We start from the raw sequence: 13,724 nt of genomic DNA, 5'->3' as shown, positions 1-13,724 counted from the left end.
AGATAAGACAGTGACAAGAATGCAAGGGAAAAAATCTTTAATCATATTCAAAATCACCCTGAATGCTGAAAAAGATGTCAGACCAACTAACAGCAACCATGTTACTCAAAGACAAGATCAAAATACAGCAAATACTACTGTTAAAATTATTTTTTAAAACCAGTGCAGTAGAAGTTACCAACCTGCAAGATTTTTGCAATTGGTCCTAGAATTATTCTCACTCTGCTCAAGCAGGAAGAAAAATCAATTCTGCCATTTCTAGAATATGAATAACAACTGGAACATATTTTGAAAGGTTGACAGTAACTACTTCATTCTTCACCGCCTGATTAAATTAACACAATGGTGTGATTTTTCAAAAGTACTCCACTCAGTCTTTTTTCTCTTGATATTTGATTTGAGTAAAGTTTTAAATTACCCTGACAAATCAAAAGAATGCATTCTGACAATCTATTCTGAGACAATAAAAACTGTAAATCAACTCTGAACAATAGAGTGGTCATTAAACTATATGCAATTGTTAATAAGACATCTTTGCTCTGAAGCATAATTTCATATTCAAATACTTTTTTGTCTCAAAAATGTTATGTGGATTGGGAACATTTTTGGAATAAATGTTAAATATTTGATATGAGAACCTACTTATCGTATTGTTTCCCCACTGTACCCCTCCCGCCTCATTTAGAATTGAAATGTGAATAGCTTTTTAAAAGACAATAATAGGTATTTGCATGTAGTAAAGCAAAAGCAAGCTCAAGTGTCTCTATAATAAGAAAAAAAGTATTTAAGGAAATAATACTAGTTAGAAAAATGGAAACCAAACATTACATAAGCTTTACTTTGTCTTAACATTAGAAGGCAGTAGAAGATAGTTCAGAGGAAGGATTCTGGAGCCAGAAACCTGGTTTAAATCCTAGCCCTTCACCTTCATGGGAAGGAGTAAGCAGCAGAGATGACAGAGGGCAGGGGAAGAAAACTTTGGAACAAATATACTCAATTCTAATAGTAAAAAGAAATTCAATAGCTGTTGTTTTTCTGTTAACTAGCTACTTATGGGATAACCTTTAACATAGTTCCATACGCAGATTTTTTAAAGCCTGTATTCATATCTCACTGTAATACAAAATTAGAAATGAACTTCCTTCCTACCCCCAACACACACTGCCAGATGTGAGTCTAATTCCACAGACTTACCTGGTTACTCATTCATTACATTGTTAAGTATGCTTGTACATCTTTAAGTATACGGTCTTTCTCTTCAACTATAGGAGGACGGGTAGTAAGGAGAGAGAGAATTTATTTTATTTTTTCTTTGGGTTGACTCATTTCCTCTAGGCTTGGACTGCCTCTGGGCTCTCTACACACATTAACACATTTTGTTAATCTGTGTTAACACAAGTTAACATATTGACTGCTTTTAACATCTCAGATGGGAACACATACCAACCCTCACCCAAATGCCTCTGGGCTACACCAGCCAGGGCCCACTGCCACTGTAGTGAGAACGTGACCATATCAGAGAAGCCCCAGATCAGAGGTATCAGCAATCCCAGGAGCCATCCATCTGTCTCTGATCCATCTGATGCTTGGATTCCCTGTGGCAGCACCCAGTCTTGAACGTTTCTGATGACAACACTGACATTAGCCTGGTCCATGAATGAAGAACCTGATTCTTTAGAGGTGCTTTCTCACACTGGGCCAAAATTTCTTGCCCCATATTTCTTGGAAAAAATTCAATCCTTCTCCCACTCAAGTATCTGAAGTGCCCTTTATGCCATTAGGTTAAGCATCCTCATTTCTTCTTACCATTTCTCATATGCCATGACTTGGAGTCTGTTTATCATCCTGGTTGCTTCAGCACACACCAACAGAAATTCTTTCCTCTCATCTCAGTATATTATTCAACCAAAAGAATTCAATCATCTATCTATCCTAAAGTATCCCAAGAATGGCATGAGGTACTTGTAAAAAATGAAGACCCTCCCAGATTCAACCAGACATCGCAGTTTAGTAAGATGAATCTCATGTCACTGAAGTTTGAGATCCATTGGTTTAGAAGATGCTCTCTTTTTAAGTTCCCTTGGTTTCTTTCTAAATGTTATAATTTTTATGGTTCTAAATAAAATCTATGATCATTTATAATTTCTTCTTCCTTGCTATATAAAATACACACACAATTTTCCTGACTTTGCTTCTGAGCTCAAATAAACATACCTGACCTCTTTTGTATATAGAGTCAGGTTTCCAATACTGATGAATTAAAAGCATCTCATTGGTATCTCATGATTAATAAGTTATTTACCCCTATTGACAATAATATGTAGGCACTGTGAAAAATACTTTAATGAGAAATTCACTTTCCACAATGTACATACTCACTCTAGAGGTGATCTAGGGTAGCATAGAGTTTTAGAAGAATACAGATCCCTTTGGTTTCACCATTTTTCTACCTTACATGCAACTACAGGAAAACATTTTGAAAGGTTTAAAAGACAGGCTATGAGAAGAGTAGAAGGGAGAGGAGTGGTTAATAATCTAACACCATTCTCCTTCCTCTCAAGACTACAAAAGTCAAGGTGTAAATCTTGCAAACTGATTCCCTAGGACTCTCTCTATCCCATCAGAAAAATAATTAGACACTGTATAACATGATTTTAATCAAAATGTAGAAGTGGTGGCTTGGCTTCCAGGGTACATATCATAATCATAAAACTCCACTCATTTATATAACATTACAGAGTGTTCATAAATTCATTTGGCCAATTGATCAGTTGGCCCATGTGCCAATTAACAAATATGTAACAGGTACAAGAAAAAGGTAGAGTTCTTATGCCCCCCAATTCTCAGTTTCCTGGAGAGGGACCAGGGTAGACAATTTCAGATGATGATTTGCTAGCTAAGGAAGCTAACAAAATGGCATGAAGAGCAGAGGGAGGAAAGAGGGGTCAGGGTATTGCTTATAGTCTCTTATTTAATTCTTACAGCAGCTTTATGGAATAGGTAATGCAGATGAGGACATTGGGTTTAGAAGAGATACTTGAATGGTGTACAATCACACAATTATAGCTGGAAGCTGGAAGCCAGTACCTGAAATCAGCTGCCTTTTCCAGTGTACTCTCTTTTTCTGGTTCTTATTCCTACTGAATAGTTCCGTCTTTTGAAGGTCAAAGATAAACTAATTCTTTTTTCTCTTCTTGCTATTGTACTTCCTTCTGCTCACTACACCTAACCTTACTTTATTTCAGTGCAGCTGCCTGTTCAGTGGAGCTTTAGATTGAATGTGATTTTCATAGCATACTGACTTGGCAGGGCAGTGCTCACTGAATAATACTGTAAAGTCAAAATGATAGACCTATTATATTCTTATATTCTTTCACCTAGATGAAATACCTGTTTGGAATAATAATTTGGCTTTCCAACCCAAGACTGCAGCATATTTGTTGTTGCTTGAATGTGTCTTGGTTTTGCTTCACTGCATTCGGTTAGTAGACTGCAGAGACACAAGGACACAGGTAATTGCAAGAATATTACAGAGAAGAGGTGCAAAACTGATCATGTCTGATAGATGAACAACGAATTCAGGGCACAGTTTGCTTCTTCTAGAGAGGCCTGAGTCCCTCTGCCTCACCCCAATCCACAGCGGGATTGCTGCTGTTTCTAAAACCTGGTGAGGGCCTTAAAAAAAAGTAATCCCACTGCTTGCTTACTCACCCAGGTTAAGATTCTCTTGGAAGCCTATCAATTCAGGTCAATGCCAAATTTTTCCAGAGTAACTAGACTTCCTTTCTCCTGAAAAGGACACCAGCCAATATTTTTGCCTCCCATCCATCCATCCATCCATCCATCCATCCATCCATCCATCCATCCATCCAACAAATATTTACTGAGCACTTATTCTGTACCAGGTTCTGTGCTGTGGATATAGTCGTGAACAAAACAAACATTCCTGTTCTTATATGTCAATTCCTATGATTCTAACTTTGAGTCTCTCCTGCAAGAGCTCCCCACTGTAGGCTCTGATTTTCTCCTTAATGCTAATGAATCCCAAATCTGCCCTTGTATTTCTTCAGAGCTCCACAACCTTATATTATAATGCCCACTATTCATTAGAATGCCCACTATTTCCAAAAAGGAACCCACCCCTGGTATACCTAAAACTAAACTCATTCTATTTTCCCTCAGAATTGCTTCCCTGGCTTCCCTAAGGAGCATGGTAACTATAGAATAGGCTAAGTACGAGGGGTAGAGAAACAAAGCAAGGGATCCTATTTATCTACGTTTATGCTCTTTCAAAAGGCTTACAAAACTCTTTCAAGATATCCCCCTTCCCCATTCCTGCTCTTACTACTGTCATCTCTAGACACCCCTCCTCCCACCCCAAATCCTATGCTCTATTCCTTGAATCCACCACACTGTTTGTCTTGTGGCCTTTGCCTGTGCCACTCCCTCTCGCTGGACCACTAGGCCACCACTGCTATATTTCCTGCTACCTATTTTTCAGTTCTCATGGAAAGTGGAATTTGCTTTAGGAAGCTTTCCCTGACCCCCAGACTGAGTGAGATTTTACTTCTTCAATAACAAAATTCTCCCCCACCGTGTTTTAATTATTTGTTTAGATGTCTGTCTTCCTCAACACAGCATCTGATCTGTAGTAAAACCTCAATATTATTTGCTGGAAATGGTCAGAATTGTTAACAGGAGTAAATATAATCATCTAGTTGTCAAAGTAGGAGCTGTAATCACAAATGTAGGGGACTTACATTTTCCATTAACAAGTCATAAAGATGTATATATTTTAAAATTTGCTTTTTCATTCAACTTAAACATAATTTATTTTATTTAATTTTTATTGACGTATAGTTGATTTACAATGTTAATTTCAGGTGTACAGCATGATTCAGTTATACATATGTATGTCTATTCTTTTTCATATTCTTTTCCCTTATAGGTTATTACAAAATACTGATTATAGTTCTCTGTGCTATACAGTAGGTCCTTCTTGGTTATCTATTTTATTTATAGTAATGTGTATATGTTAATCCCAACCTCTTATTTATCCCTCCCCACCTTTCCCCTTTGGTAACCATAAGTGTGTTTTCCATGTCTGTCGTCAGTCTATCTCTGTTTTGTAAAAAAGTTCGTTTGTATTTTTTTGTTGTTGTTAGATTCCACATATAAGCAATATCATATGATATTTGTCTTTCTCTGGCTTACTTCATTTAGTATGATAATATCTAGGTCCATCCATGTTGCTGCAAATGGCAATATTTCCTTCTCTTTTTATGACTGAGTAATATTCCATTGTGTGTGTGTGTGTGTGTGTGTGTGTGTGCATGTGTACATATATACATATATATCACATCTTCTTTATCCATTCATCTGCTGATGGACATTTAGGTTGTTTCCATGTCTTGGCTATTGTAAATAGTGCTGCAATGAACATTGGGGTGCATGTATCTTTTCAAATTATAGTTTTCTCCGGATATATACCCAGGAGTGGGATTGCTGGGTCATATGGCAGCCCTATTTTTAGTTTCTTAAGCAACCTCCATACTATTCTCCACAGTGGCTGTACCAACTTACATTCCCACCAGCAGTGAAGGAGGGTTCCCTTTTCTTCACACCCTCTCCAACATTTATTATTTGTAGAGTTTTTGATGATGGCCATTCTGACCAGAGTGAGGTGATACCTCATTGTAGTTTGATTTGTATTTCGCTAATAATTAGTTATGTTGAGCATCAAATTATACATAGAGTCAAATAGTTTAATAAGTCTTGTTACAAAGAGCAAACGAAAACCCAGCAACACTTCCTGTCCTAATTCCTGCTTCCTTAAAACAGCATTTCAACTCTTCCAGCTGATTCTTTGATTATTGACCTCCATAGCTCTAAATAACATATTTTCCATTGCTTGATTTTTTGACTTCCCTCATCTTGAAGATTCTCTTCTCTTTCCTCTCCTATCCTCTCCCCTCCCCTCTTCTCCTCTCCCCTCCCCTCCCTTCCCTTCCCCTCTTCTCTTCTCTCCTCTTTTTTCTCTGATAGATTTCCTGCTTTCTGTACCTCACTTATTCCTCTTAGGATTACTCTCTTATTTTATGGAAAAATATATTTCAGGAGCTTCCTTATAAAGGTACAAGAAGGTAAAATGTTTAAGACCTTGCACTCAAAAAAATGTGTTTATTCTACTCCACACTTAATTGGTAAGTTGGACTGGGTATAGAATTCAAAATTGGAAATCATATTCCCTTAGATTTTAAATAATATTTGGTTAAATTTTTGAAGACATTATTCCACTCTCTTCTAGAATACAGTGTTGTTGTTGAGAAATCCAATGTCATCTTGACTCCCAATTCTTTATGTGACAGATTTGGACATTTTTAGAATCATCTCTTTCCTATGTATTAAAATTTCACAATGATATGGACCTGAGTGTGAATCCATTTTAATCTATTATCCTGGTGCTTACTAGTTTAAATATGAAAAGTCATCTTTCAGTTCTGAAAATTTTTCTTCATTTATTTGTTTGATTCCCTCCCCTTAGTTTCACTGTTCTTTTTTCTGGCACTCCTTTTATAAGACTTCCAAGAATGGTCCTTTAATTTCTCAACCTTTATTTTCTATTTTTCATCTATACTTACTGGAAGTTTTCAACTTTATCTTCTAATCCTTCTTGGAGATTTCATTTCTGTTATCTGATTTTTAATTTCTAAGAACACTCTTTTATTCTCTGAATGCTCTTTCTATGGCACCTTGTTCTTGCTTCATAGTAGCAATTTCTTCTCTTATCTCTTGGGGATATTAATGATACATATTTTTGAAGTTTTCTTCTCTCTGCATGGTTTCTGTTTCTTTATAGTGGCTTTATTTCTGCCTGTTTTAGACTCTCTTTCATGTCTGAGGCTTTCTTTACTGTCAGTCAGATTACCTACATATGATTGCTCTGTATGTCCTGGACTTTTTCACAACACAGAGGAATAAGATACCTTACATGGTGGCTCATGCTTCCAAAGGCAGTTCAATCCCTGATCTCTAGATCAAAGCCTTTTCTTTAAAAAAACTTTTTTATTGATGTATAATTGTTTTACAATGTTGTGTTAATTTCTGCTGTACAGCAAAGTGATTCAGTTATACATACATATATATATATATATATATATATATATATATATATATATACACACACATTTTTAAAAAATATTCTTTTCCATTATGGTTTATCATAAGATATTGAATATAGTTCCCCATGCTATACAGTAGGACCTTGTTGTTTACCATTCTATATATAATAGCTAACATCTGCTAACCCCAACCTCCCACTCTATTCCTCCCCCAAACCCCTCTTCCTTGGCAACCACAAGTCTGTTCTCTATGTCCATGAGTTTGTTTCTGTTTCATAAGTAGGTTCATTTGTGTCATATTTTAGATTCCACATATAAGTGATATCATATGGTATTTGTCTTTCTCTTTCTGACTTCACTTAGTATGATAATCTCTAGTTGCATACATGTTGCTGCAAATGGCATTATTTCATTCTTTTTTATGGCTGAGTAGTATTTCATTGTATACATGTACCACATCTTCATTATCCACAGATGAAAGACTTTTCTAATGTAGCCCTAAAAGTCACATAGTGTCAAATCTGCTTATTCTCTTGGTCAACCAACTGGTCAGCCCAGTTGGGCTGGGTGAGAGGAACAAAAAACCTACCTTTTAATGGGAGGAGTATCAAAGAATTTGAGGACATGTTTTTAACCATCACACTCAAACATCTGGTAATACTTGGCTACCTGTAAATATTTTTTACTAAATAAAAAGCCAACTGGATTAAAAGCTGATTGGAAGCTCTGAGCACGTAGGTAGGGTTTGTTGATGGTGAGCATGACTGTAGAGTGATATGACTGGGCTGCTTCACTGAGGAGACCCAGAGGTCAGCATCTTCAGCTATTTTCTCTTGGGATGTTCAGATTTCAGAGAAGGCCCTTGTCAGTCTCTTGCCAAAGTGATAGGAATTGGGTAGGAGAAGGAGCCTGGGTCTCAGTCTTCATCATCACTTTCAGTATGGTTTGCCATCAGCTGTACCTGATTCTCATCAGACCAGAGACTCTTTATTTTTCTCTCCCTGTAAAGTACACCAGCCTCTGCTGAGGAGGGGGAAGGACAGAAGCTGTCTCCTGGGGAAGGGGATTTAAACCTCTAAGAGCTTCTTAACGTATTTTCAAGCAATCTTGCTATTTTTGGTCTTATTATGTTAACCCTCATTTCTGAAATATCTAATGCTCCCAATTCTTGAACCTTTTGGGGAGTCCTGTGGAATAAATCAGGTTGCTTCTTACCTTTCCATGCCACCTGTTAAGGATTTGCTCTCTCAAGACTACTAAATCATTTACCACTTAATCTGTTTTCCAGCTTTCAAAATGAGATTTTCTTGCTTTGTTTCTGATTTTTATCCTTGTGGGTTTATGCTTTCTTAGGAAAATCCCTTTCTATTAACTTTAGTGGAATTTCAGAAGGGAGCATAATGCATACACTAATTATGTCATCTTTAACTGGAAGTCCTGCTTAAGCAGATGTAAAAGAAGACAGAATCCTAGATAACATAATCACTATTAATTTAGGAATTTAGATAAAGTAAATGGCTGTTAACTTGTGACTTTATCACATTTTAAAATTGAACTGGGGAACAACACTCTCCTGTGGTAGATTTGGGGTGGAATGATTGTGTTTTAACCATACTTAGAAAGAGTGGCAGACCTGTTTAGCAACATAACAGCAGAAAAAAGGCTGAAAGAAACATAAGGAGAAGAAATTTGAAATTTTCTTGCTAAGAAAGCTCAGGTACGAGGCCCTCAGTGCAGTAAGCATGGTTTAAATGGTTTAAAAGACATTTCTCCTTTAAATAGCTTAGATTGCTTGAAGACTTGGTAGACTATCATTCTATGTTCCTCCAAACCAGTTTGTGTCTGACCAGCAAGGATCATAACGACACACAGCTACATTTTAGGATTCTGCCTCTAAAATTAGAGAATAGCATCTGAGGGCTCTACTAAACGGTCTTGGTCTTTATCTTCTGAAACCTCAGCACAACAGCAACCCCAAAGGATACCCCTCAGGCAAGGACAACATAAGGCTCTGGTTCAGGGCCAACAATACTTCCCTCTACTAGCACCTACACTTAGAAAGGGCTGCAAACACTACCCTCTGTAGCACTAGTAGTGGTAGCAGTAAAAGTAATACCAATGACAACTCTACCACCATCTATATCACCCATTAAACCACCACCTTCTCTTTCTAATGTTCACTGAGCAGTAACTATGGGACTAGCTAATAAAAAACTTTTTATCCTCATCTCATTTTACCTCCATAGCAGCTCTATGAGGAAAGGACTCCTTTTATAGATGAGATAGCTGAGGCTTAGAGATGGTAGTTAACGTAGATCTGGGAGTCAACTCAGGCTGTCTTCAGAGCCTGCACTCTTAAGTGTTATGCCATGTTGGATCAGAGGAAGAAAGACATCTCTGATGTCTTTAAGTTAGATGGGAAGTTGATACATTGAATATTTATTAGGCAAGAGCTGGGAACGAGGAAAGATTCATGATGCCTGAAAATATGTGTAGGTTGTGAATGAGAAAACAAAATCAAAACCAAAGGAGGAAGTTCAAAGGCTCCAATGCAGCCAAATCACAAAGATCTCTCAGCTTCAACCCTTGTCTAGAGTGTTCTATAGAAACCTATATCAATAATTAAGCAACAGGACACTTACAGAATGTTTGCTGGAAGTGAGATAATGTTGGAGCTTCTGGAGCGATGTTGTAGAAATGAGTTTTTAGAGCTCCACTCACCAGTAGATTATATGCCAGATCAGTTATATTGATGCCCACAATTGCAAACGAGTACCTGTAAAGTGCAAGCCACACCACTTGTTTATCACATATGAGAAGTTAAGCATTTCAAAAAATGATAATTTGATATTTAAATTGCTATTATCAGAGTGTTAGATTTCCCTTCTCTCCCCAACTTATCAAAACCCTGAATCTTATAAATTACCAGAAAATTTTAATAATGTATGCCAAAAGAATTGAGAGTTCATATGCTTTGACTTGGTAATGCCATTCCCAAATATATGAGATAAAAAAAAAAAAAACAGAAAATGACAAAGCTTTATATGCAATGATAGTCATTACAGCATTATTTATATGGCAAAGACATGTAAACTATTCATATATCCTAAAGAAGATGATTGGTGAAATAAATTATGGTAATCTCATATAACATATTACAACTAGTAAAAACCATACTCCTAAAGATTATTTAAGCAGGATATAAAACATTATGTATAGAACAAGCCAAGTTTTATTTTACACACAAATGTGCAGAAAAACTAGAGTGAAATTCCACAAAATATTAATATGGGTATATTAGAGTAATATGATTAGGGTGATTGTTTGGTTTACTTTCCTATATTATTGAAATTTTCTATAATAAACCTTATATTACCTTTAAAATGAGGAAAAATTTAACTAGTATCTTAACACTCAGGGTATATTTTCTAGTCCATTTTCTACATGTCTATCTAAAATTAAGTGAAACTGAGTTCTTAAGTCCTCTTTGGTATTATAAATCCAGCACATAAAAAAAAAGGAGTTCTCTGCTCAGAACTATTTTTGGATGAAAAGGGGCATTATAAAAAAAGACCTTCTAAAGTAAACTTTTAACTAATAGCCTGATACTTGATAGAAATCCTTAAAAGAAGACTAGCAAATACAATTCCAAATTATGATTTTTGAAAATCATTTCCATACAGTTATAACTTTCTAAACTTCATCACTTGGTCACAGGCAAAGTAGTATCATATAATCATACAAGTTAATACAAAAACATATAAACAGGTCCTTTCCAAAATTCAACTGGATTATGTATTTCCATCAGGACAAGTGCATTTTCATCCTTGTCATTTTTTGCAGTGCTCTTCTGACAACCTTTATATATGAAGTCCCACACTCACCCAATTGCTTTATCCATCCTTTTCTTCTCCCATTCTGCTTTGCTGAATTTGCTGAATAAATGAATGAATGAATGAATGAGTAAATAAATAAATAAGACTTCTCTAATTGATACCTGTTCTCTTTTAATGTTTTTGTTAAAACTGTTGACTAGATGTGGGGATGTCTGTAACTCAGTTATCAAACACTAATCAATTTAAATGTTATTAACTAAAAAGCCACAATACAATTTATATGGAGCTCAGAAATGGAATTATTTAAAGCCATGCTACTTATCCTTTATTCACTATAGTACAGCAGTGAGAGACAGACCTAAAGGCCAAACATACTCTTTCATATTATCCATTAATTATCAAATAATACTTCCTCCTCTAGCAAGATGCTACCTCAGTCATGATTTCCCACTGCATTTCGTTTGGTTTTCCCTCATGGCAATTATCCTACTCAGCCTTATTTGTGATGTCTGGCACACAGCAGATGCCAAATAAATGTTTACTGTTAAATAATTGAGTTAGTGAAAAAAAGAAAGAAGGAAAGAATAAAAGGGAAAGAGGGAGGGAGGGAAGAAGGGAAGGAGGAACTTATAGGTTTTAAAAATTCTGTTCCAACAGGTGCTGTGGCATTTCCTCTGGCTCAGCTAAGACAGCTAAATCATAGTAGCTCCATTTTAATCCATTTTTATAATTTGAGTTTCTGAATAAGACTGAAGAAAGGGTTCTATAATAAAAGCATTCTGAAAATACTGACTTGCATTCTATTACTTCGTGTACTTTCTTATTCCCCCTATTCTCACCTACTTCCATACTGCCAATATCTTGTAGGCAGGAACCATGTTGCACTCTTCTTTGTGGCCAATGTGAACTTTCATTCAGTGTTCTACACTAAAAATTGTGGTTAGCCTTGGAATTAAATAAAATTTTAAAACTAGAGTTATTATGAACATTTAGCTTCCATCTAAGTAGGAGAAAGGAGAGTTCTTTATAAAACAATGCAAACACTACATTAAAAGACACACATGTAACACACACACAGCACAGGCCCACAAAAACATGATGCAAAACTGTTATTTTACTATACTTACTTTCTACTCTGTAAATGACTGGCTCTAATTCAAAGTAACTGTCTTTAATTCATGTTAAAATAAGCCACTTCTTTTTAAAGTGCAACTGCCAATTAACAAACCAACAAGTCAGCCAAAGAGGCATCAGGAGATTTTTACCTTAAAAGACTCATTCCAAACTAAAATGAGTTAGGTGTGAAATTTAGAAATTTTATATAAACAAATTTATAAGCACCTATTTTCTCTTCAACTAAGCTTTGTAAATACATAGTATCTCTGTATTTTGTTAAATTAAATCTATCTGCATTGGAAATATAAGAAAAGGCCAAATGACCTCCACTCATTTGATTACTTATAGGATATCCTGGTCCAAACAGAAGGAATTCCTCTCTTCAGGAAACACACACACAACAAACAAACAAAAATACAAACTCTCAAAATTCTTCTCTTAAACTTAAACCTACTTTTATCTCTCAAGTTACTTCAGAATTCAATAGATTGATCTTCACAAGAGCAATAACGTATAATGCTTGCTGAAGGGTAGACAGGAAAGAACTTTCCTTAGTATGTATGGCTTCTCCCTATTCAACACCTGAAATATTCAGGGCCTGAAAGAACCTATGTTGATATCACTATGGGTTAATATATATTTCTTTCAGACATTTGTGAAGGACAGTACCGTTTTCAAAACATTCTGATTTGTATTCAATGACATTTACCATCAATTTGAAGTGATTAATACTTGAACTTCATCTAGTCAATTTTATTGTAGCTTGAGGGACAAAGTGTGTGCGTGCCCACACAGACACACACATACACACACACACACAAATACCAGTCTCTTCTTAAATAAGAGTAATCACACCCTCAAATAATTCCTCTCTGGTGGCCAACACAGGATATAAAATTATAAAGCCTTTCTTTGAGAATGGCTCATAGTCAAAATCAATCCCTCTCCAATGGTTAATAAAAAATATATATTTTAAGCTTATTGTCACTTCCTAAGGACCATGGAGGATTCATGTCTTTTAACTGATGCTTCTCCAAGGAATGTCAGTGCACACAGACTCCCCAGCCAATTTTAATCAGAGAGGTTTCAGAGTTTCTACATTACAGAAACATGTAATTCAGACAATGTAGTTAAAAAATTAAAACAGTTTGATTTTAACCATGTGATATATGAAGAAAGAGTTATGATTTTAGTGCTTTTCTCAAAGTAAATAAAATGTAAAGAAAATGAAAATTTAAACTTATAAAAAGATTATAATTATAAATTTGGGAAGTATAGGATAATTTAATGAATCTTAGCCAATTGAAGCTAGCATAAGTATAATAGTAAGATGGGAGGGGAGCCACAAAGTCAACCTGTTTATAGATTTTGAGAGTGGTATGATGAAATTTGGGACTTATTTAGCAAACATGAACACTAACAAGATAACCTGTCATGCTGAGGAGAAAAAAGTGATACAAAACTATGAGTACAAAATAGAAGAACTCCTTATAATAAGAGTAACTAAAGCATGTATACACTCTTTATAGTAATACAATTAGAAATACATTAATAGAAGAGGAGATTTGCTCTGTGCAGCATAATTCCCAGATGAAATGTCCCTCTCTTGGAGTAGATGGGGGCAGAAATGTGTGGTAATGTGTTCAGCCTT

At 35.6% G+C, this 13,724-nt stretch overlaps 1 protein-coding gene and 1 long non-coding RNA gene across 8 annotated transcripts in view; both read right to left on the bottom strand.

The window, feature by feature from the left end:
- The window catches only part of LOC309606206, a 404,244-nt gene that overhangs the window by 199,765 nt on the left and 190,755 nt on the right, over positions 1-13,724 (bottom strand). The gene's annotated exons all lie outside the window — the stretch shown is intronic.
- The window catches only part of ELMOD1 (ELMO domain containing 1), a 129,949-nt gene that overhangs the window by 15,673 nt on the left and 100,552 nt on the right, over positions 1-13,724 (bottom strand). For 6 of the 7 annotated variants that reach the window (XM_082342986.1, XM_082342987.1, XM_082342988.1 and 3 more), the window contains 2 exons: positions 11,006-11,056; positions 9,764-9,897 (listed from right to left, as the gene is read on the bottom strand). In XM_082342986.1, coding sequence (XP_082199112.1) covers positions 9,764-9,897; positions 11,006-11,056 — 185 coding nt within the window. Of the gene's footprint in view, positions 1,263-9,763; positions 9,898-11,005; positions 11,057-13,724 lie in introns of all 7 variants that reach the window. The other variant, XM_082342989.1, reaches the window with a different exon arrangement.

The sequence above is a fragment of the Balaenoptera borealis genome (assembly GCF_965194805.1).
Source record: "Balaenoptera borealis genome assembly, chromosome: 11".
NCBI lineage: Eukaryota > Metazoa > Chordata > Mammalia > Artiodactyla > Balaenopteridae > Balaenoptera > Balaenoptera borealis.
The sequence above is the reverse complement of the archived record's forward strand: the minus strand, read 5'-3'. Positions and strand labels throughout refer to the sequence as shown.